The 22,444-nt window shown below is 40.9% G+C and overlaps 1 protein-coding gene across 2 annotated transcripts; it reads right to left on the bottom strand.

Moving 5' to 3' along the window:
* Positions 1-3,310: 3,310 nt before the first annotated feature.
* LOC139654640 (snake venom 5'-nucleotidase-like) lies at positions 3,311-21,183 on the bottom strand. Of its 2 annotated transcripts, XM_071531761.1 has the most exons (9): positions 20,607-21,183; positions 17,873-18,095; positions 13,427-13,615; positions 9,626-9,823; positions 8,659-8,813; positions 8,388-8,496; positions 6,382-6,531; positions 5,487-5,687; positions 3,311-4,887 (listed from the first exon to the last, which is right to left on the bottom strand). In XM_071531761.1, the coding sequence occupies exons 1-9, from the start codon at positions 20,958-20,960 to the stop codon at positions 4,712-4,714; spliced, it is 1,755 nt and encodes a 584-aa protein (XP_071387862.1). In that variant the 5' UTR covers positions 20,961-21,183; the 3' UTR covers positions 3,311-4,711. The 2 variants fall into 2 exon arrangements, with proteins under 2 accessions (XP_071387862.1, XP_071387863.1); XM_071531762.1 differs by lacking the exon at positions 6,382-6,531.
* Positions 21,184-22,444: the final 1,261 nt, after the last annotated feature.

Raw genomic sequence — 22,444 nt, forward strand, 5'->3', positions numbered from 1 at the left:
CTCCACAGCAGGGACCGAAGGAGCCATGAACCGAGTGAACCAGAGGATGTACACTATATACCAGCTGTCTCTTATCCCGGCTTATGGAAGTGCAATACTTAACAAATTCCACTGTCTCTGGGACTATCTCAGCATTCCAATGTATATTATTGACTAATAAAGATGTATATTTATTGAGTTTACTGCAGTTGTCTGGTGTCTGTTGCGCTTTCTTTCAAAATGAATGATTTAAAGTTGAAGAGTTCAATTCCAGAACATAATACATCTACTTTGGAATATCCAAAATCCCAAGTTAATCATTGAATATTGCTATCAATCATTTGTGATCCCACCAAACTCTCCAATTGTTCACTGATGACATACTCTTAACATTTTAACATGTTGGGGTCAAAACAGTTCAACTAAGTTACAGAGTTACATGGCACTCGGTATTCAAAATTATCTCTGTCTCTATCTGTCTAGTCTGTGTAATCTGTCTCACGTTCAGGAACAATTCTGAGATCACACCTTGCCAAAAAAAGTGCCACCTGAAATCCATCAGTCAATATTACAAAAACACAGATGATCGCATCCTCAGAAACGACTACTTTGTCAGCCACGGACTTCAATTGTCTCGTAACTTTAATGCAAACTCATAATGAGCTTTATTTTCCCCACGTCTGTTATGCGAAACGGTAGATCTCTCACTTTGAAACGCAACTCTTTGATCACTTTTATTTCTTCTGGGTTTGTCTGGTGGGAAGCAGATGTGGGGAGGACAGCGTCACACACTTCCTCCTCTCCTACATCCAGAAACCCGTTCATAAACAGTGCAGAGTGCGTCATACTTTGAATTTCACAGCAATTCTTTTCAGAATATAAGTTTGAGCGACGCTGACGTGACATTGGTTATTAAAGTGGATTGTTGCTAAGTTAACTATCTTACGTTAGCTAACAAGTCAGTGAGATTTCTCATTACTTTTGCACCCTGGACTGACAGTCAATACAGAGCAAACTATCCTGAGAGCCACATGAACACAACTCATCTGTTTTATAGAGAGGAACTGGCTCAGTAATGTCAGCTTAGTAGCAGCCTAATGTTAGGACAGCATGGTAGCTTTTAAACACATTTTAACATTCAGGTTATCTTACAAGAATATAACTAGATAATTACTGATAAGTTACTGACCAGTGACAAAATACTGGCCACATTATAAGTTAAAGTTTCCCCCTCTTCTACCATGAGCCACTGTCAGCCCCTCTGTCCTTACAGCCTGGATCCACATTTTTCTTCTCAACGGCTCCCTTGTTTTACTCGGGAGCCCAAAAAACTGTAATTCACAGTTTTTAAGTGACTGACTGTGAAGCCCACCACACAACAGCTTGTAGGCATGCTTAATTTGGGGAATAATGACAATGATGTGCATTCAGTCACACAAGGTGAATGGAAAGCGGTGCAGCGGTTTCCCCCACGATGGGCGTGGCCTATTTTATGCACTGTCTCTATGGGTACTTTACATGCTGCATTCAGGCTATGACAGATTTACCGAAAATACGAGCTACCGACTGTGAGAAACTTTGGAATTTGTTGAAAGCGTGGATCCTGATACTGATATTTTTAATTGGCTAGCAAGCTATAAGAGAATGGCAGTAAGGAGTTTAAGGAGCGCTTGTCAAGATCCATGTTTCCGTTTGCAGATTATCCACCCACTTGTTTTCAAAAACGTTTCCGTTTTGCATTCTAATCGCACAAAGAATGACGAAATCCAGATTCAAATTTCATCTGTTTCTATCTGGCTGCTGCCTTGAGGTGGAAAAAAAAAAGTAAAAATCGACCCGCGTCCTGCGTATGACCCGCACTGATTTCCATGTATCATATAGCTGCCAAGTCGGTGCTGTGCTAATCTCTTCGCAGCGCTCCAAATAAAGCCGAGGAGGAGGAGGAGGAGGAGCGCAGGGGGAATACTTTCCATTAAGTGTGGGTGTTTGGGGGCATTTGGCAACACTTCTCTGTGCTGCCGGTGCCAGCTGTGTCGGAGCCCAATGGAGCGACTAATCAGCCGTTCATTAGAAAAAAAAAAGGCAGCGTTGTTTGGGAGATCCATGACACAGAGAAGGCCTTGTTCCCTGGGCTCAGAGAGCTTTACCCAGCGGCTCTGTTAACCCTGCTGAGGATAGAAAACTCTCCCACTCCCACTCAGATGGATGCTAAGGCGGAATTCTGCTCTTCAAGTGTTAACTAAACACTGTTGATATCAGTTTCTATTCCGTCTGACGTGAAGTGAAGTATATGGGGATTCCTTCATACTACAACTAATAATGTGATGCTTAATTGATCCCTGCTGGGAAACTCTCTTTTCTCTTGTCCCTCTCCACAGGGAGGTCAGAGGTCAGGCTCAGCTACAGCACAGCAGCCCTGCAACTGGTAGGATTCAATGTTTTGCTCGAGGGCACTTCAGCAGGGCAGATAACACCAACATGGGGATTTGAACTCAGGCCGCCCTGCTGTCTATAGCAATTTTCTTAATGGAATAAATGGAATTCAAGTTTTTGGGAGATTAGCCCATTGGACAACTAAGCCATTAAGGGATGAGAAGATAAGACACCAAAATCATCCATGTGTCCACAGTAGATTGTTTACTCCGATGCCCCATGCCAACACTTCAGTATACACTATGTTGAGTGATAAGAGACTCCATGCTAACACATTAGCGTAAACTGTGTTGAGTGATAGTCTACCAGCATGATCTCCAGAGTGAGCAAATGAGAACCTGTAGCAGCTGTAAAGCTAAATGGTAAATAATCTCAAACGATAATGGCCAAGTCGGGCAGTTTTGAGCAGCAGATTTTACACAAAATATTCAAAAATTAGTACTAGTTTGAACTAGCAGGGACTACTTTCCCTGTTTCTGTAGTAAGTGAATGTGGTGGGCGATGGGAGACTGTACAGATAAAAATCATTGCACAGTGGATGAGTAAATGAGCTATATTGAGTTAATGATATTTCATTTTTAAAACTGAGGAATCTACAGGCCATATAATACCATATAAATACCAAAAAACAAACAAACATAAAAAACCATATACCATATAAAACAACTTTTTATTACTAAAAGGTAAGTCTAATTAGTTTGGATAATCCTAGTTGCCTACTATCACTCAACATAGTGTATGCTAAAGTGTTAGCATGGAGCACCAAAGCGAATCAACTACCATAGAAAGACATGGATAATTTTGGCATCTTTGTTCTCATCACTTAACAGGCGTAAAAGGAGCCAGACATAGTGTAGTTAATTCATCAGTTTATCATTAAAAAAGTGATAATGTTCAGTTTTTTCATAAACGGCATTATAATGAATGATGCTTTATGTTATCTATAACATAGGCTACATGAACACTTTTTGAAAAATTATCCTCTTACCAAATAATATTTGTATTTGACCTTTTAGCAAAACGTTTGGTGTCCATCTCTCCATGTAGCAAAAGCTTATCTGGAGACACGATTCATCATCAAAAATTGTTGCATAATTTGTATTTTTCAGTGTGGAATAAATTCCAAAATATGATGTCCACCATTTGAAAATAATGACACCGGCTCCTACAAAATGATTGCTGGCATCAAGGTAAAGAACATTATGGATCACTAGTATATGTTAAGATATTGAAGAGCTTATAAACTAGTTTCGTTTTTACAGATAGATAAAGATTTTTAAATATTTACAAATGAATTTAAGAAATGTTTTCATTGTCCCAGAAAGCACCTTTAACATTATGGATAGAAACCCTTCATCTGCTCTCTGTGAGCTGCAGCACTGGACCTGCTCAGCATCGTGAGGAACCCCAGTGTTTAAAGTAAGACAAGAGTATTTACATTGAAATTCAGCAGACTCCCATTACCACTCGGCTTGATTTACAGTTGGTCAGAACGACCTGGATAAATATTTATTATTAAGGTTTTTGTGTATCATAAAGATACTCAAACCAGGGTTAAATAGTTCAAGTTTATAATTCAATATCTTTAAAATAAAGTCTGTAATTTTGTCAGTCAACGACATAGGCTACCTTCTATCCTTTAAAAAAAGTAGCATTATTTGTGTTCATTTTGGAGGAATTGGTCATTTTGTAGGTGTCACACTTTTCAAATGGTGGATTTCTCATTTTGGAGCAGAACTCTTCAAAGACTTCATGGTTTGTTTTTGTCTCTTCAGGTGCCAGATGGGTGGGGTTTGCCACATATACAACTGTGCCAAGTTTAGACGACGTCAAGGAAGTATTTGAAAAGATAATTCAGCATACTTTTCTGCGATTGACAAATTACCTGACACCATCTGAACTGTCCTGATGTGGTAAACTCCACCCATCTGATGCTACAGATAAATTAAACAAACATTAAGATTTCTTCACAGCTACTGTGTGGGTCAGGTCTGTTTAACCTGTTCTGAGTAAGCTTCAACAGGAGTGCCTGTGTCTTATCAGTCAACTGCAGTTCACTCCCAATTCACACATGTTTTGTACTTGCAACACCATCCAAGCCGAGCTTTAGCGTCTGTAGATATCATTTCCCTTTACTGTCTACCTTATGCTTTGAAACAATGGTAGAATAGAGTCTAAAGTCAAAGCACATTGGATGTTTTAGCTCTGTATATCCACCGGAGCTGTTTGTTTTTCAAGTTTACCGGCAACGAAAACAAAACGCCTTTCTGTCGTCTTGTGTTCCTGAGTGAATTTGGCCTTAAACGCTCCCACACAGAGTCCAGAGCAGCCCCAGTAAAACCAGCAGGACCGGTGGAGCAGAGCGTCCCTGTAGTCCACAGGCTGAGTTGAAGATCTTGACGCGTCCTTCAACAGATGGATAGACCTTCTTCTTCTCTGTGATGTATTTAGCCACAACAGAAATGTCCAAATCCCCTAGAGAGAGGGAAAAAAATACCAAAAGAACTTAAGTGTTTGGTTCCAAAATCAAATCTTTACCATTTGAAAACAAGTGACACATACTCTTACAAAACAGATAGCAAAAATTTATCTGTTTTTGTTTGACCAAATGCTGGTCACAAACTGGATCCTCCAGATTTTTAAAACATTTAATGATAAAATTCAGATTTCATAATCATAAAATCATAAACTTTATATTTTGTGTCGAAAATGTTCCATACAAGCAAAACTACTACAACCTTTATAATTTGTATGTATACAACCTTTATAATTTGTACGTATCAAACAAAACATTTATAAAAATGGAAACGTAGCCACATTTAAAAAAAAAAAAACCTCTTTGCAGAGCTGCAAAATAGAAACTGAATTTTGACCAAAATATTAGATGGAACCTTAAAATGACAAGATCACAATTTGAATTTTAAAGAAAGTTCACTTCCTGAACTGAAGGTAAACTGAACCCAACCTGCTAGACAGGTCTCAAGTTTCTCTGCTGAATCCATGCCTGATATATGAAGCATTTCTTAAACTTCCCATAGAGCAAAACTAACAAAACCAGCAGTCTTAAGACTCACCGCTGTCGTGTTTGAGCTTCTCCGCTTTGATCATGGAGAAACCGTCTCCTCCGTCCGCCAGGTAGGAAGGCAGCACCACCTTGTAAACCTTCTCGTCCTCAACGGGTTCGTAGTGAGGAACCCGGCAGTCCGTACAGAGGGTGCTGAGGCTCTTCAGCCGCTGCCACGGCTCCTTGGACATGTCAAACTCCACATGAAATCCTGTTGGAGGACATGGAAACATGGCAGCTTCAGCCCTGGTGAACAGCGTTTTATTAATGTCAAAGTAATGTCATTAGTTTGCTTAGTATCTCGTAGAAGTGACTTTCAAATAGTCTAAACTCTTGGAGTCACTGTATCGTATCACTTCCCACTCGTCTGGCATTCCCAAGCAGGTTTGGCATTATTTGGAGCCTGGTATCCTGAAATTTCGTGAAATGAGCAAGATGTCTTCAAATTCAAATACCTGCTCTGTGCACGAAGAGTCAAGAAAATGTGTTTTCCCACTGCGAGAAGATTATGTGAGGGAGACATGACTAGAAACCTTTAACTCCTGACTTAAGTTTACGTTTTTAGCAAAGGTTTTTCTTATTTAACCATGACCTACCTTACCCTAACCTTAACCAAAGTTGTTTTATTTGCTTAAACGTAACTGTTAGCCAATGTTTTAACATGATGAAAAGGAGAAAATGTGTCCAGTCCATGTTATTGTCACATAATCCTTTCATGGTGAAGGAATGTAATCATCACAAATTCTGTGTCCAAAATTGTTGTTTCAATTTTGTGCTCATGTCACGACATTTTGAGGCTGTGTTTATTTTCCGACATTCTTTCACCCAAGTCTGCTCCCTATAAATGTGAGATGTTATATCCTAATGACAATATACAGGTGGAAATGGGTGTAAAATCCTGATACCGGACACTTGTAGGAATTCTCCGGTGTTCTGGCCGTATCTCTTCACCGAGTGTTCAAAAGCCTTCCTGAGCGTGGAGCCCTTCAGCTGCACCAGGTCGAAGGTTCCTCCGAAGGGCAAGACGGCGATCAGGTCCTCCATGGTGATCGAACCTGAACGACAAGTCAACCACAAGGTTTGCCACAAAGTGCTTTACAGAAAACCAAAGGACATACATTTGTGCTGGTTGGAGTTGAGTCAGACAAACATTGCAGAGCTGCTCTAGAGGCAGAAATAATGTCATTGGTTGAGTTAAACCTCAGTGGGCGGAGCCAAAGTTAGCTAATTGGCAAACTTGAATGGCAAAGTCTGGTCAAAATGTTAGTTAAAAAAATAAAATAAAATAAATGGCATTGACTTTTTTTTCATCCACTTATGTGGCATCATGATGTTGAAGGTCAGCAGCTAACTAACTAGCTTACCTAGATAGCTATAGGCTAGTATGGCTAGTTTGAACTTGGAAGGTCAGCTAGCTAACTAGCTAACCTAGGTAACTCTTCACAGGGCTTCAGTGTAGTTTGGCTGCATCTGCTTCCAGAGCAGCTCTGTCTCTGAGAAATGTTTGTATAACTAAAACTACAACCTGTTAAATGTGTGCCTTTGACTGTGGTGTGAATGTGTATCTGTAACTGGGTGTAGCTGTGTGCGTGTGTGTGTGTGTGTGTGTGTGTGTGTGGGGTAGGGACTGTCCAACTCGACAGCTATGATAACCAACACGTCAAGTCAAATTGTATTCATAAAATGCTTTAAACAAACAGACTGATCATGAAGTGCTTTAGAGAATACAAAGAACAAGCTGGACCTGCAGCTCTGTGTGTTGAGCAAGGCACCAACACTGTCAAAGTTAGGGGATTGATTCCCGAAACTCTCATGGCACTCATGGTGCTCATGGTTTGAATGAAAGTGTCCAACAAATGGCAGATGTAAATACAGATAAATAACAAGAGATGATAAAACAAGGGATACTAAGAACAAAAGAGGACATGATAAACTGATAAAAATGTGTGTGTGTGTGTGTGTATGTGTGTATGTGTGTGTGTGTGTGTGTACTTATCTTACTCTGTCTGTCTTCACCATAATCTAAAATTGGCCTGTTGTGGTTTGAAGTGTCAAACGGCTGTAATTGCTGCACAGCAACAGGTCATCTCACTATCTATAGATGCATACAGACCATCAATGTACTTGCACAGTCGAGCTAACAGACTGGTGAATCTACTATTCTCAGAAAGCCAAATTTAAGACTTTTTAAGACCTTTTCAGTGATCACTGGAATTAAATTTAAGTCCAATTAAACAACCATTGAATTGAAGAAATGAGAAGCTGGCACAAACAGCCAATTGAACAGCCAGTTGAACATCACTAATCAAAGCTCTAAAACTAATAAATGGGCAGAATGAGGAAAAGGAAATTAATTGCTTCTGAGCCTAATGACCATCTGGGTTCATTAAAGCAGATGTGAAAACAAAACAGCGAACTGGAAGAGCAAGTAATTGAATAAAACATGAGAAAATAAAAACGACACTACCACTGATCCCATTCACAGCTTTTGGTGAAACTACATAATTCATGACATTTGCCTTATTTTCTCTGCCAAAATTAAACTTAATTAAAAGCTAAAACCAGTTATAACATAGCGAAATAGTAAGACCTAAAAGCTATATTTAAACATTTAGATAATTTAAGACTTTTTCAGACTCCATGGCACATGATTGGACGCCACTGATCTAAAGGACATGGTTTGGATGGGAATCTACAAGCAGTGGGGTCAAAGTGTGCAACACTAACACACTATGGGCGTTGGTGCCTTGCTCAAGGGAACTTCATCAGTAGTTGTTGAGAAAAAATACTTACTCATTCACTTTCTCAACCTAGATTTTTACTCTTTTTCTTCTGACTAGCCCTGCCTTTCTCTGTGTACCTACTGCTGTGTTATACCTTTACTTCCATAGAAGTAAAATCACCAACGCACCGTTCCTGCTCTGCTCGTCTATAGATGCGCGGATGCCGCCTCCATTTAAGAGGCAGGAGCTGACGTGGTTCCACTGCAGCTCATCGGCAAACTTTATGGTGTTCTGAACCTGAATGGTAGAGAGAGACAGCAGGATCTGGTCAGTTACACACAGTTTTCAATCTTCTACACACCAAACGTGACTTTAACTCACTCTCTGACCCTTTAAACAGTACTTTATCATAGGGCACTGCAATGCTAATGATCCATGAGAAGAGAGTAAAATACGCACCATGGCATCACAGATCAGATTTCCCAGGTTGCATTCGCGGAATCGGCACTCTTCGAACGTCCCGTTGAGGTAGACCAGAGTCGTCCCAACATACTGAGAGGAGTAGTTGGCCAGGCTCTTCTTCCATTCCTCCACTTCGGCAAGGATAGCTGGATCTACAGAGAATCAGTCAATTTTAGAAAGACTTTAAGTAATAATCCACAACATTTTCATATAAATAAATGTCCATTTTGACACTCTCGCCAATTGATATCACACAACAGTTTCAAGTAGATTCAACCTATATCCATTACATTTGCTGTTCTACACACCAGGTGTCTGGTAGCTGTTTCCCAGGAGAGTTTTAGTGTCCTTTTGTCTAAATGCAGTTTCAGATGTTTTTCAATCAAATTCGGGAAACGGTGAGTACAGGTGCTTCTTTGGAACTGGATTGAAGCTTTCTTTCGGCTTCAATCCAGAAATATCGGTTCAAACCCCTCAACGACCAACATGTGTCCATCATCAGCCATGTGTCCTGGCGAAATGTCCATTAGCAGGACACTGAATCCCAACCTGCTGCTTTCAGTGCAACTCACTCGCAATGCCTAAATGTGCCTAAATGGGGATAGAGGTAGTCTAGAAGTTAGAGAGGGCAGGCTTGTGACCAGAAGGTTGGCGGTTTAAAGCTCTGCACCATCTTGAAAAATCTGGGTGGGGAGAGCAAATTACAAATGTTCTTCCGTCCAAAAACAGCTGCCATTGTAGTGCGAAAGACTCAGAAAAACATTTCAGCCCATAAGAGAACGGAAAGGAAACAAATCAAGACAAAGAACAAAGAGGTAAATCAGGCAACAGAAATCAAATCACATCAAAAACAAAAAAAATAAAATGCACAATATGTGATGGAAATGACGTATTAAAACACTAAAACAGCACTGATGCCAATGAAGCTAAAAGATAAAGTGTCATTGCCCTTTTCGCTCCTCACCCTGTGGGACGGAGCTGTCCAGCAGGATGGGGTTGCCTGTTGACTTTAGCACGTTGCCAGCGTCGTCAAAGGTCACCTTGAGATAACCCAGATATTTTCCAAAGGCATAGGCCTGCACGACCGGAACGACCCGCCCGTCTGCCGACTTCACCATGAAGGGATAAGGTCCTGCAGGGACTTCAGAGGAGGGAGGCGAACCTGGCCGGAGAGAGTGGAAAGAGAGATGACAGATGAGAAATCAACCTGTGTTCAGAATACTTTTTGTAGTTGCTGTGGAAAAACAAACAGATCATGTAACCACAATTTGGGTGTTTCTCCCTGTTTCAGAAAGTCTCCGGCCTCAGACTGTAATGAGTCACTCATTACTCAATTCCCTCCTTTATGTAAGCAGGAAATCTCATTTAGATCAATATCTCCTTTTCAAGAGAGGCCTGCTAACAACAATACAGTTATTAAAAAAAAGACGTACAAGTACAGTTCATTCACACATTGCCACACAGTAGACAAGCAGGTTGACCGCCTCCACACTTCACCACAATATGCTTTAGATGAAACTTATGTCCTATTTGTACAAGTATTATGTAGGGACCTCCTGTAATCAATGAATGACCCTCAAGCTCTGAGTTTTGTGAGACGCCTTCGCATGGAATAATGAAATAAGCCAAAATCACTGGTGTCCCAGATGCATCCGTATGGAGTCCAGATTTTACAATTTGTCACTTTATGATTTAGCAAAAAGGTGACAGCAGAGTTTGCGCCAAAAATTTATTCAAAACCTTCCTCTATAGATTCCTCTACTGCCTCCATTTTTCATGATAGTGCGTCTAGAAGAAAAAGAAATTGCGTCATAAATATACTGTACATCACGGCTGTAATTATTGCATTCAAATTTGTACTTATATATGGCAGATTTGCACAGTATTAGAATCACAAACAATCTCCACAATTAGTACAAATCACTGGACGTCCCAGGCAATATTACACCCAAGCCAATAGGGTTATTTTAGCAATTTTTCTTCTCAAATTGGATGGATGCAACCGTTCTCCAAGCATTGTTTTTGAGACGTTTACTCCTGTAGTCTTTCAAATCAAAGTTCTAGAAAGATGGGAACCTTTGAATGGCTGTTATCAACTCCTCCATTTTGTGCTTGCCAGGCAGAACTATTGTTCACAGAACTAAATCACATCAGTAGGGAAACGAGTAAGCACAAAAGTCTGATTGGCTGTTGATGGACGATGACCGCGTAAAGTTCACCTGTTACGCTTATTGAGCGTCCACACATCGCCCGAGTTTCCCCGGTCGCTCAGCTCTACAGGACATTAATGGACTTCCAGTGACTTGTTGATCGTGTTGCTCTCAGTGTGAACGCACGGTTAGTTTTTGCACATGGATTTCATCCAAGAACATTGTTTCAAAGAATGTTGTGTTCTTTGCTCTCTGACACACTTGGTTGCAATATGCACAGCACAAGGTCAAGGTGTCACTTTTTTCTTTTTTTTATTTAGCACAAAAGAGTAATTCAAACAAAATATCCATAATGTATACCAACGAGAGCAAAAACACAAGTCATAAAAAAAAGGGTTAGGGTGACTTGTTAACACAAGTCATAAAAAAAAAAAAACATGTGCAAGAAAGACCAAAGTGTCTTCCTTAATGAAACAAACATGTTAAATAAATGGGGGGGAAAGTAGAAGATAAGTAAAAGAATATGAAAAGAAACAGAAAAGAAAAGGAAAACAAAAGCTAAGGAATAAAGTTGATTGCAAACTTTGTCTCCTCTGAAGTGAAGACTAAACCGAGTCACTTGAACACAGAGATTGGGAGATCTTGAACACATCATTTAGTCTCAGCTTCAAGACAACAACTCACTTCCTCGCCAAAGAATGACTTGGCTCAGCCAGAACCCACAGCAAGACTCACAACTGTACAGCTGTCAACATTACCATTCATTCTGTTGATGACCAACACCGTGCCAAGTCCTTTGGGTCTGTTGAGTCATCGGTGAGGTTTTGGTGGAAATATACGACATAGCTGGCAGTTTTGCAGCGTCTATGCACTTCTCACAGACTGCCACACTGCATGTGCTTTGTTTCAGAAAAAAAAAACGTCTTTATTTTCCCAGAGTTTTTATGGTGCTGAGGTCCAGACCAACAGCACGCTTCTTCAGCCCGGCCAGAAACTACTCCTTGCTGTTTATATTTAACACTGCAGCATTATTTATTCCGTCCAACAGCGTGTTTACTCTGGGGCAAACGGCTAGTAAAACATGCGGTTCAAAGACTCAGTTTCCTCCCTTCCAAAAGCAAGGACACAGCTGAGCAAACTCAGTGGTTCGAGGAGGTTAGAGGATCAAGAACAAAATGCACTGACAAGATCCAGCAGCATGCAAAGAGTCTCATTCCAGTGAGATGTTTCTGACATTTTAAAACATGACACCTACTCTGATGAAAATTAACTCATGGATTAGATGATATAATCAAGTTCTACTAAATAAAAATACTGAGCAAAGAACATCAGATGACAATATTGTTCCCAAAGTGGACATATATTATATATTTAGCAGAAACCCTTCAGTTCATTATTATTATTATTAGTAGTAGTAGTAGTAGTAAGAGAGAGATAAACAGAGATAAAAGACCGACAAAGGATAGATCAATAAAACAGAAATACAGATGAAGTAAAACTACTATAATAAAATAAGGTAAAATGAATATATCCAGCCATAGGGATAGAACAAATGGAATAAATAAACAGACAAACAATGCAACAGGGATGAAAATGAATGAAAGATTACAAAAGGTTTAACAATAAAATTTGAGTTTTTCAGTCGTTCCAAAGCCTATGAGAGCCCAGACAGCAAACTCCTGGTCACCTTTAGTCTTTAGCCTGGACTCAGGAACAGTCAGGAACAGGTTCCTGCCTGAGGAGCTCAGGCTGCAACTAGGGGCCAGGCCATGTAAAGCCTTAAAAAGGAAATGAAATAAAAGCATCTATAATCCTCTCTGTATCACTGAAATTTAGGACGGCTCTGCAGTAAACATGCAGACTTGAATGAGTGCTTTTACGTATATGAAGTGAAGGTAAAACAGCTTTGTTTACCTATTGTCCTACTGTCAAGACCCTAAACCACCTTTTTAAATAAAGTAAAACCTCGGTTGGAGCGTGTTGGACATGTATTTGGGGATAAAAAATTTTCAATGTTCCTGAGATGGAAAAAGCAGTGACTGGACAAGCTTTTTGGTATGTTGCTTGAAATTAGGATTATTCACCTCCATACTTGTATAGAGCAGTGTAGTAGTAGTGCCAGTAGTATTATTCACCTCCATATCTAAAGAAATGTAGTAGCCTCCATACCTGTATAGTAGGGATGGGACGATATATTGAAATTCAATATATTGCAATACAAAAATGTGACAATACGTATTGTGGGGCAGAAAAAATAATGGTAACATCAGCTCCATGTTATTCTGCTGTAGTAATCACTAATGAGATGCTTGACCATCACAGTTTCACAAGCTCTCCATCCAAATTATATTATTGTCACTTTGTAATGACATTTTTAAATTGTTGTTTACATTCTAGCAGCCAATGGCATCGCTACAAAGATTTGTGTCTGAGAAATAAACAGAATTCTGCACAGTCAGACTTTGTTGTCACTGAACTTTTATTTATTACATTGTACCGTGGTTGTATTGAATCCTGAACCACATATCGTGTATCAACTTGTATCGTGAGATAAGCAGATCGTCCCATCCCGAGGAATCTAGTAGTAGCACCAGTAGTATTATTCCCCTCCCTACCTGTGTAGAGGAACGTGTTGGTGTGTCCTCCGATCACGACGTCGACCCCCCGGACCCTCCTGGCGATCTCCTGGTCCATGGTGAAGCCGGAGTGACCGAGGGCGACGATCTTATTGACGCCCAGCGTGAGCAGTTTGTCCACCTGCAGCTGCACGGCCCCCACCTCGTCCTCGAACCGCAGCTTTGGTCCTGCAAAACACCAAACGGGTTAGAGGGATTTTTTTTTCAATACTGACAAATACTGATGTCTGAACTTGGAATTAACAGCCGGGTTACAATTTACAATTTCACATTTGGCAGACGCTTTTATCCAAAGCGACTTACACATGAGATTTTCATACAACACAAGCAAGGTTCTAGTTAGGAGAGAACAACGAGAGTAAGTGCTATAAAGCTAAGTTCTGGTCCAAGAGGACATAGGTGCTACAAGGCAGTGCTATGAGGCTAATTTTTATTTTATTTTATTTTTTTGGTTTGGTTACCCCGGCCATTAGGTGAGAAGGTATTCACTAAAGAGCTGGGTCTTTAGCCTTTTCTTAAGGATTGAGAGGGACTCTGCGGATCGAACAGAGTTTGGTAACTCGTTCCACCACCGGGGAACCACAGAAGAAGAAGAGTCTGGCTAGAGACTTAGGGCCTTGTTGTGTTGGCAGCATCAGGCGCCGCTCCTTGGCAGAGCGTAGTGAGCGGGAGGGAGCATAGACCTGAATGAGGGAGTTCAGGTAGGTCGGAGCCTTTTTGGTTATTGTTCTGTAGGCGAGCATCAAGGACTTGAACTTGATGCGGGCGGCAGCTGGGAGCCAGTGGAGGGAGATGAACAGCAGAGTGGCATGTGCTCTTTTGGGCCGGCTGAAGACCAGACGTGCCGCCGCGTTCTGGATCATCTGCAGAGGTTTGAGCGTACATGCCGGGAGCCCTGCCAGGAAGGAGTTGCAGTAGTCAAGGCGTGACATTACAAGAGCCTGTACCAGGAGTTGTGCTGCATGTTCAGACAGGTAGGGTCTGATCTTCCTGATGTTGTACAGGGCAAATAGGCATGACCGAGCAACAGAAGCCACATGCTCCTTGAAGGTTAGTTGGTCATCAATCATGACACCCAAGTTTCTGGCAGACTTTGTGGGCATGAGCTGAGTTGATTCGAGCTGGATACTGATCTGTTGTTGTACAGAGGGACTGGCTGGGATGACAAGGAGCTCAGTCTTTGACAAGTTAAGCTGAAGGTGGCGTTCCTTCATCCAAGCCGAGATGTCGGCGAGGCATGCCGATATCCGCGCAGAGACTGTGGGGTCGTCTGGCGGGAACGATAGGAGGAGCTGGGTATCGTCAGCATATAAATGGTAGTGAGGTGGTGTATATTGAAAAGAGAAGGGGTCCAAGCACTGACCCTTGAGGTACCCCTGTGGACAAGCAGTGGGATTTAGACACTTCCCCTCTCCAAGACACTCTAAAGGATCTCCCTGAGAGGTAGGACTCAAACCAGCAGAGAGCAGATCCTGAGAAGCCGAGCTCAGCGAGTGTGGAGAGGAGGATTTGGTGGTTCACCGTGTCAAAGGTGGCCGATAGGTCAAGTAACAGTAGGACAGAGGACTGACCGGCAGCTCTAGCTGATCGCAGTGTTTCCACTACAGACGAGAGCGCGGTGTCGGTAGAGTGTCCGCGTTTGAAGCCAGACTGGTTAGGACCATACAGGCGGTTCTCAGAAAGGAATTCAGAGACTTGATTAAAGGCCGCACGCTCAAGGGTTTCCATCCAAGTATTTTTATGCAAATTATGATGCATCGAATTAGAAAAGCTGAATGGAAATGTCAGATTTCTCTAAAATGTCTTCAGTTTTGTAAAGACGTTATTAAGTTTTTAAACGTTATTTCTCAATAAACAAATTAAATAATAATAATAATCATTTGTAATGCACTTTTTATTACAATTAAATATCAGAAGTGCTACAGAATAAATAAATGCACAAAAACAGGTAAAACAAACCAACAACAACAAAGATCCATTAAAAGCAACACAAAGGAAAGGCCTGGATAAAATGGAAAGTTGTTTGACAAACACATGAAAACAAAGAAATAGAAACTTTACGGAGTTATGAAACTATGCAATAAATAGAGAGGTTTGCTAAACTCTGATGTAGGCTTGGCATAACCATCCCAACACATTGTTCTCTTTGCACAACAGTCGAAAAGTTGCTTTGGACTTTCTGGAATGTTGTCAATGTGTTTCTGTATCTTAGGTGAAAGTTCAAACTGACGACTGAAGACTGACCTGTTGCCACACCCTCTTCACACCTGTTCACCTGTTCCCATTAAAGGCCCATATTCTGCACTCTCCAGTGTTTTATTTTGTGTCTTGGGGTCCATTCAAAGCTGTGTGTGTGGTGTCATGTACCAAAAACACTCTCAATCCATTTTTCCACGTTCATTTTCCAGCATCTCTCTGAGCCTCACCAAGAACAGGCTGTTTCTGTCGCTGTGTCTTTAAGGCTCATTAATATTAACGATTCGAACGTTCCGATTGGCTAACCGTTTCAAGAGTGAAACGTGAGACGCCGCGGCCCGGCAGCTACAGGTAGGGAAAACTCTCCGGTAATAAACAATGACAACCCCTCAACCGCTTTGAAAAAAACACTTTGTTAGTCTATTATTTCTTACAAAAATGATAAAGAGCGAACCTTTGTGACGCCACAAAGTTACGGAAGTCCAAACGGCTCGTTTAGAGGCTCGCTTTTCTAATATGGATTGTGTGGATTTAGTTGGCGACCGTGCGTTTTGATACTTTCACCATGTTTAGATAGACCATCCAACTCCTTTATCATCACAGAGGCAAGGGGAGTCCTGTTTTACACCATATGGGACCTTTAACGTACTTCTCATAACCAATGGGAAGCCTCTCATGTTTTTTGTACGGATGCTTAGCCAAACCATTAGCGTCTGCAGATCCCTAGAATTCCTGGGTATTAATTTGGACGAGGAGAAACTTGCTCGCATCCAAGATATTCCAAAATCCTCCTACGGTTATTCCTACTGTATGCACCTTTATTATATTTTGCATGGATTATCTTAAATTCAAACCGCCCTATATTCACAGCATGGTGGAGGGCGTTAAGTTTCTTGCTGGATGCATTGATTCTGCATTCACTTGTTATTCTCTAATCCAGCCATTAAATTGCTGCTCAGAGGCATTAAAAAGTGTGTTTCTCTGACTCTCTGATAATTATGCTCTGCAAGCTGACGACTCTTAAGAAAAGGCTGCTTTTCTCCTCTCTCTCCTTTTTTCTCCTTGTACTTTTGCACTTTGGTGAGTTTACAACAAATTTCTCTCATTTTACCCCCTCCTTTGATCTCGGTTTTTCCGATTTGAGATTGCCTGCATCAATTTTCCTTTTTGCTCCAATGATTCTCTGTTAAAATATCTCTCTTAGATCAGCTAATCACCATAATTCTCCTCTCTTAACTGATTGTGGGTAAATTCCTTCTTTCCCTTTGAAGATGTCTTTGCTTGACGGGGTCGATGCCAAAAATGTTGTGTGACCAAGTCAACTTTGTTTCACTCCCAAATCAGTCTCAAGTCTTGAGGCACAAGTCTCAAGTCTAAATGTAGATTACCAATTAAAGTCCAAGTCAAGTCCATGTCATTAATGTCAAGTCTCAAGTCTAAATGTAGAACAGCAAGTCAAGTCAGAACAAATCAAGAGTCCAGTATCAATTTAATATCTTAAAGAAAACTAAATATCTAGGACTTTTCAATGCAATATGGTTTTAATAGGATAAAAACTTGGTAAGAGCATCATGAGTTTGATTTCTATAATCAGTTTCAACTTCAATAAATTCAATCATTCCATACAAATTCAGAAAACAGAATTTAAATTCAGTCGTCTGCTGGAACAAATCTCATCACTTTCAATCTGAGTCATTTACACAAACACAAGATCTCAAGTCAAGACTTTAGAAACCTTTTCAAGTCATCAGAGTACAAGTCAGAGTCAAGTCCCAAGTCACCAGAACCCAAGTCAAGTCAAGTCTCAAGTCTTCTCTTCATGTATCAAGTCAAGTCTCAAGCTATTAAAATTGTGGCTCGAGTCCAAGACATGTGACTCGAGTCTGACTTGAATTCATTCATTCTAATGATTTACGTCTCCTGGTTGAACTACTTTCAGGAAGCCAATTTATTCACTTCAACCTAATTTGCATTTCAAAGGTTTGCTTAAAATTAGCTTGACAGTTTGGTGGAAAAACAGCCTTTTCTATAAAGCTGTCAGCCATGAAAGGGAGAAAGAGTAAATCAGATCATATGTTGTAATATTCATAATCTGGAGGCCTTTAGATTAGACAAGCATGACAAGACATGAGAAACACAGAGAGAGAGAAAGAGATAGATAGAGAAAGAGAGAGAGAGAGAGAGAACACATAAGGCAGACAGAAAGAAAGCCCATTCAGTTTCACTTACCAGGTTGCGACAGCGCAGGAGTCTCCTGTGACGTGTATCCCACCACTCCCACTCTCTCGCTGCCCACATTCAATATCTTATAAGGTGAATAATATTTTCCGAACGTCGGGGCCAGAGTGTTGTCCGGCTTGATGTTGGCGCTGAGCACGGCGCATCTGATCTCCTGCAGGAACGGCTTGATGAGGCCGTCCACGCCGTTGTCAAACTCGTGATTCCCCAACGCCTGAAACACACAAACAGACGAAGAACTGACTGACTGAGACATCCACCATCTGATGAAAGGGGGGGGACACATGCTTTGAATTCAAAAATATCAAATACCATTCAAAGGATCGGAGGTAGCTCAGGTCCTTGGTTAACAAAATAACACATTTATGTACAGAATGGATCCTCCAGATTTTGAAGATACTGCATGATAAAACTTCAGATAATGATTTACTTTCCAAAATGGGTTTCTATCTTTTTTTTTTTGCAAAAACAGCTCTGTCTTTGTTGGATGGAAAGATACAAACACACTGGCATTTTGACAAGTCATCTACCATTTATGAGACAATAAAAAAAAAAAAAAAAAGTTTTAGTCAATAGACCTTCCTTCCTCTTTTTGGGGTTGGCTTAAATTTCCATCATCTGATAGAAGTGTGCTTACTTTTTCCCAGTATGAGGCACCAAAGAAAACCACTGAACTCACACAGTTTCTTTTTCGAAGAATTCTGCTATCAGATTATACTTGTGTGTGTGTGTGTGTGTGTGTGTGTGTGTTTGTCTCACACCACCATAGATGATTTTCCACATAACTGAGTGACTAACCTTGACTGAGTGACTAACCCTGACTCAATATGATGTTTTCAGACCTGCATGGGAACACTGTCAAAACTTGCCAAGCTTATCATCCTGATTTTAATTCAACACAACAAAAACCTTGTTCTGATCATTTTATCTGAACTCTGCAGTGTTTCCTCCTTCAGTTCAGTCGGTTTGTCCAGGTGAGAACGATGACCTTTGAACTCTGGAGGCACAGAGAGTCTCAGTCTTCTAACAAGAGAACTGCGGTGCGGTTCAGGAAACCACCCATGTAACACAAGGGATTATGGGTAGAAGGAGACGGATGCGGTTCCTCATGCTTGTAAAGCCTAGCATGAGAACAAAATGAAGTCTGGAGTTGATGCTCATATTCAGCTGTTTCTTCATGTGTTCTTACCTGGTATGAACACCACAGAAGAAGAGCCAGACAAGTCCATCATGCTGAGATAAAGTTATACAGCTCAGGTTTGTTAGTGTGTCAAGTCACATTTTTCACGTGGTGATAAGTCATTTTGTGGTAAAACTCTTCAACAGATAACAACACGGCATTCAGTCTCAATTATTCCATTCAAGATTGGAAATCCAAAACCATTTCCCTAAAAAAAAAAATGTCCCAGAGGGCAAATCAATGAGCTGATCCATTATCCATTTCCCTCTGACTCACTCCTATTAGACTAATTAAAACCAACTGAGGCCTTGAGACCCAAGACTATAAATTACATGTCATTGGCTATTGGATTGATTCATCCACGTTTAACACTAAAACCTCTTTTTTTTCTTCAACAGGTTTGGTAATGTTTGATTTCTCTAAGGCAAAAGTATGAACTCAACCCCTCATATAGCTTTCTTAATAAAAAAAAACCCAATATAATTTTCCTTTAATATTACTATAGAGACATACAGTGTGTCTGCAGTAGTCAAAAGTGAGTTTATAGTTATCTTATTGTACCTTACTGTATGTTCTAATCTCCTATGGTATCACTATAATATTTCTATAAAGCTCCTAAAAAGACTTATGGATCCGCTGTAATATTTGTACAGTATCCTCCTAAGATTTATTACAGGGTTGCTTTACTTCTTTTTCATGTTAGAGCAAAAGGTTGGACAAACTTATATCCAAAGATATAAAGAACATTATGTTTCCCTCTTACCGTCTTAATCCTTTGTGTACCTTCATGACAAAGAACTATAGCACTTTTATAATCATCTCAGAGAGATATTATACAAATATCACAACAAAATGTTGAAGTATCATAGGAATGTGATAGTGATAAAAAAATACTATAAAGCACAATAAGGCCAGTATAAATTGAGTACCACAGACACACTATAGGCTCCTGTAGAAATATTATAGTGATACTATAGGAATTAAAAATACCATAAAGTACAAAAAGCTCAGTATAAACTCATTACTGAGTATCAGCAACACACTATAAGTTATTATAGGAATATTATAGTGATACTATAGGAAATAAAATACCATAAAGTACAATAATGTCACACTATAAACTCACTACTGAGTATCAGAGACACACTATAGGGAACACTGTAGTGATTTTCCATTAGGGTAGTGAAGTTGCAATAAGCAGAAATGACTATTTCTACCATTCTCTGCTGTTTTAAACAGGAATAAACTAACAGCTGATCCATAAATCATGGGGACTGCGCTGCTGGTAAACAAACGCTACTTACCACAAATTAAAGAGCAATTTAACTTCAACTTTAAACTTTATTGTCCAGAGGGAAGTCTGGTTCGCAGCCCGGGTTTAAAATCCTCATGAGAGCATAAAACAACATGTAGGCTAGTAAAGACATCACAGACACTGAAACCAGCAAATAACTCAAAACCACAAATCGTCACTCCTGCCATGCTGAAGCGTTAGAAGCATATGATTAAGTCCCAATCCAATTACAGTTGATTTCGGCCTCTTACCATGGCATCATAATCCAGTTTATTCATAAAATGCGCGGCCTCGGCGCCCTTGTACAGATTAAACCACACGGTTCCCTGGAACTGGTCCCCGGCGTCCAGCAGCAGCACGTTCCGCTCCGCGCTCCGGATCTGCTTGATCTTCGCGGCCCGCCTCGCCACGCCGGCGAAGCAGTCGCCCTTGGTGCATTTCCCGGAGTGCTTGTTGGTCTCCTCCACCCGGGCGTGCACGTCGTTGGTGTGCAGCAGGACCAGGTCCCAGGCCGCCGCGCGGAGGATGGAGAAGTCCAGCAGGACGCAGAGGCAGAGGAGGCAGAGCCGGGGCAGGACGCTCCGGCCCGGGCGCAGCGCTCCCATCTCCCCACGGTGCGCACAACACTGGAGCTGGAAACCTCAGAGACGGAGGCTGCTGGAGGAGGTGATGAGCTGCTTCTCCTTACATGACCCGCCGGGATCCGTTCCTTTTCCTTCTCTCTTCCCTTTTTTTTTTATCCTTTTTATGTCTTCTCTAGGATTCAGAATGGCACTATTTTACTAAAACTACATGCTGGGAGCTGTGCGTATGAAGGATGACGCACACTCTCATCGCCACTGTAGAAAAGGAGAGTCTGTGTGTGAAAGAGACAGAGAGAGAGAGAGAAAGAGAGAGAGAGAGAGAGGCGCCTCTGAAAGTGTGGAGGAGTAAACCAGAGATGGATGGCTGGTTGAGGTATTTTCCTCACATGCCCCTTTCTTGTGTTTACTCCCCTTTATTTATGTCTTTTTCCACATTTACAATGACACCATTCTACTCAAAGTACACGCTGGAGGCGCGTGTACAGAGGATTTCGACGCACAGAGAAAGAGAGGGAGAGAGAGAGGGAGAGAGAGAGAGAGAGAGAGAGAGAGAGAGAGAGAGAGAGAGAGAGAGAGAGAGAGAGGGCAGTTTAAACATGGAAATGCCTGAAAATCTGGAGGTGGAACCAGAAATAGCTGTTGTGTTTTCCTTTCTTTGCCCTTTTCCCTTTCTTCTCTTTTTGTGCCTTTATAGCAACATTATTCTAATAAAAACGACAAAATTAAAATGCCATCTTATTCTGAAGACTGGAGAGAGGAAGAGAGAGAGAGAGAGAAAGAGAGAGAGAGCAGTCTGGAGACAGGAGCAGAAATAGCTGCTGAGTTATGACCACATCACCACAGAGATGGTGTATGTATATTAATAATTCTTACAAAGAAACCCAGATGCAACACACACACACACACACACTATGGTACTGCTGTTCTTTACTTCCATGCCAATGAAGCAGGTTGAAATGACATTGAAAGAGAGAGAAATGAAGTGAAATTGAGACGAAGAGGGAGAAAGAAAACAGCTTCTCAGCTCCATCAGACAGAAAAGATGAAAACTGTATCAGGAGAGGAACGCCACACAGCTGACATTGTTGCAAAGTTTGTATATCAGAGTCACAAACTCCCTGACATGAACTGAATCTGTGTGTTATTTTGTCTTGGTATATTGTTTTATCACTGTATATATTGTATTTAGTACATGCATGTGATGTATGTGTGTATATCTGATATCCATGCATGACACCATGAGTGTTTTGGCAACACAACACACTTGTCATGCTAATGAAGCCGTTCTGATTGACAGACAAAGAGAGAAAGTATGGTGGAGTGTCAACCCAACACACACACACACACACACACACACACTCATTCATTCATTCCAATAAAGCGTGCTGAATTTTACTGAGAAAGAAAGAAAGAAAGACAGAAAGAAGAGAGAGATAGCAGGAGAAAGAGACAGAAAGTAAGAAAGGGAGAGAAAGAAAGGGAGAAAGACATAGGGGGAAAGTGGG

The sequence above is a fragment of the Centroberyx affinis genome, unplaced genomic scaffold (genome assembly GCF_046629955.1).
Source record: "Centroberyx affinis isolate AG114_WGS23_722 - 3 ecotype Tasmania unplaced genomic scaffold, CSIRO-AGI_Caff_v1 ptg002127l_1, whole genome shotgun sequence".
NCBI classification, from domain to species: Eukaryota; Metazoa; Chordata; class Actinopteri; order Beryciformes; family Berycidae; genus Centroberyx; species Centroberyx affinis.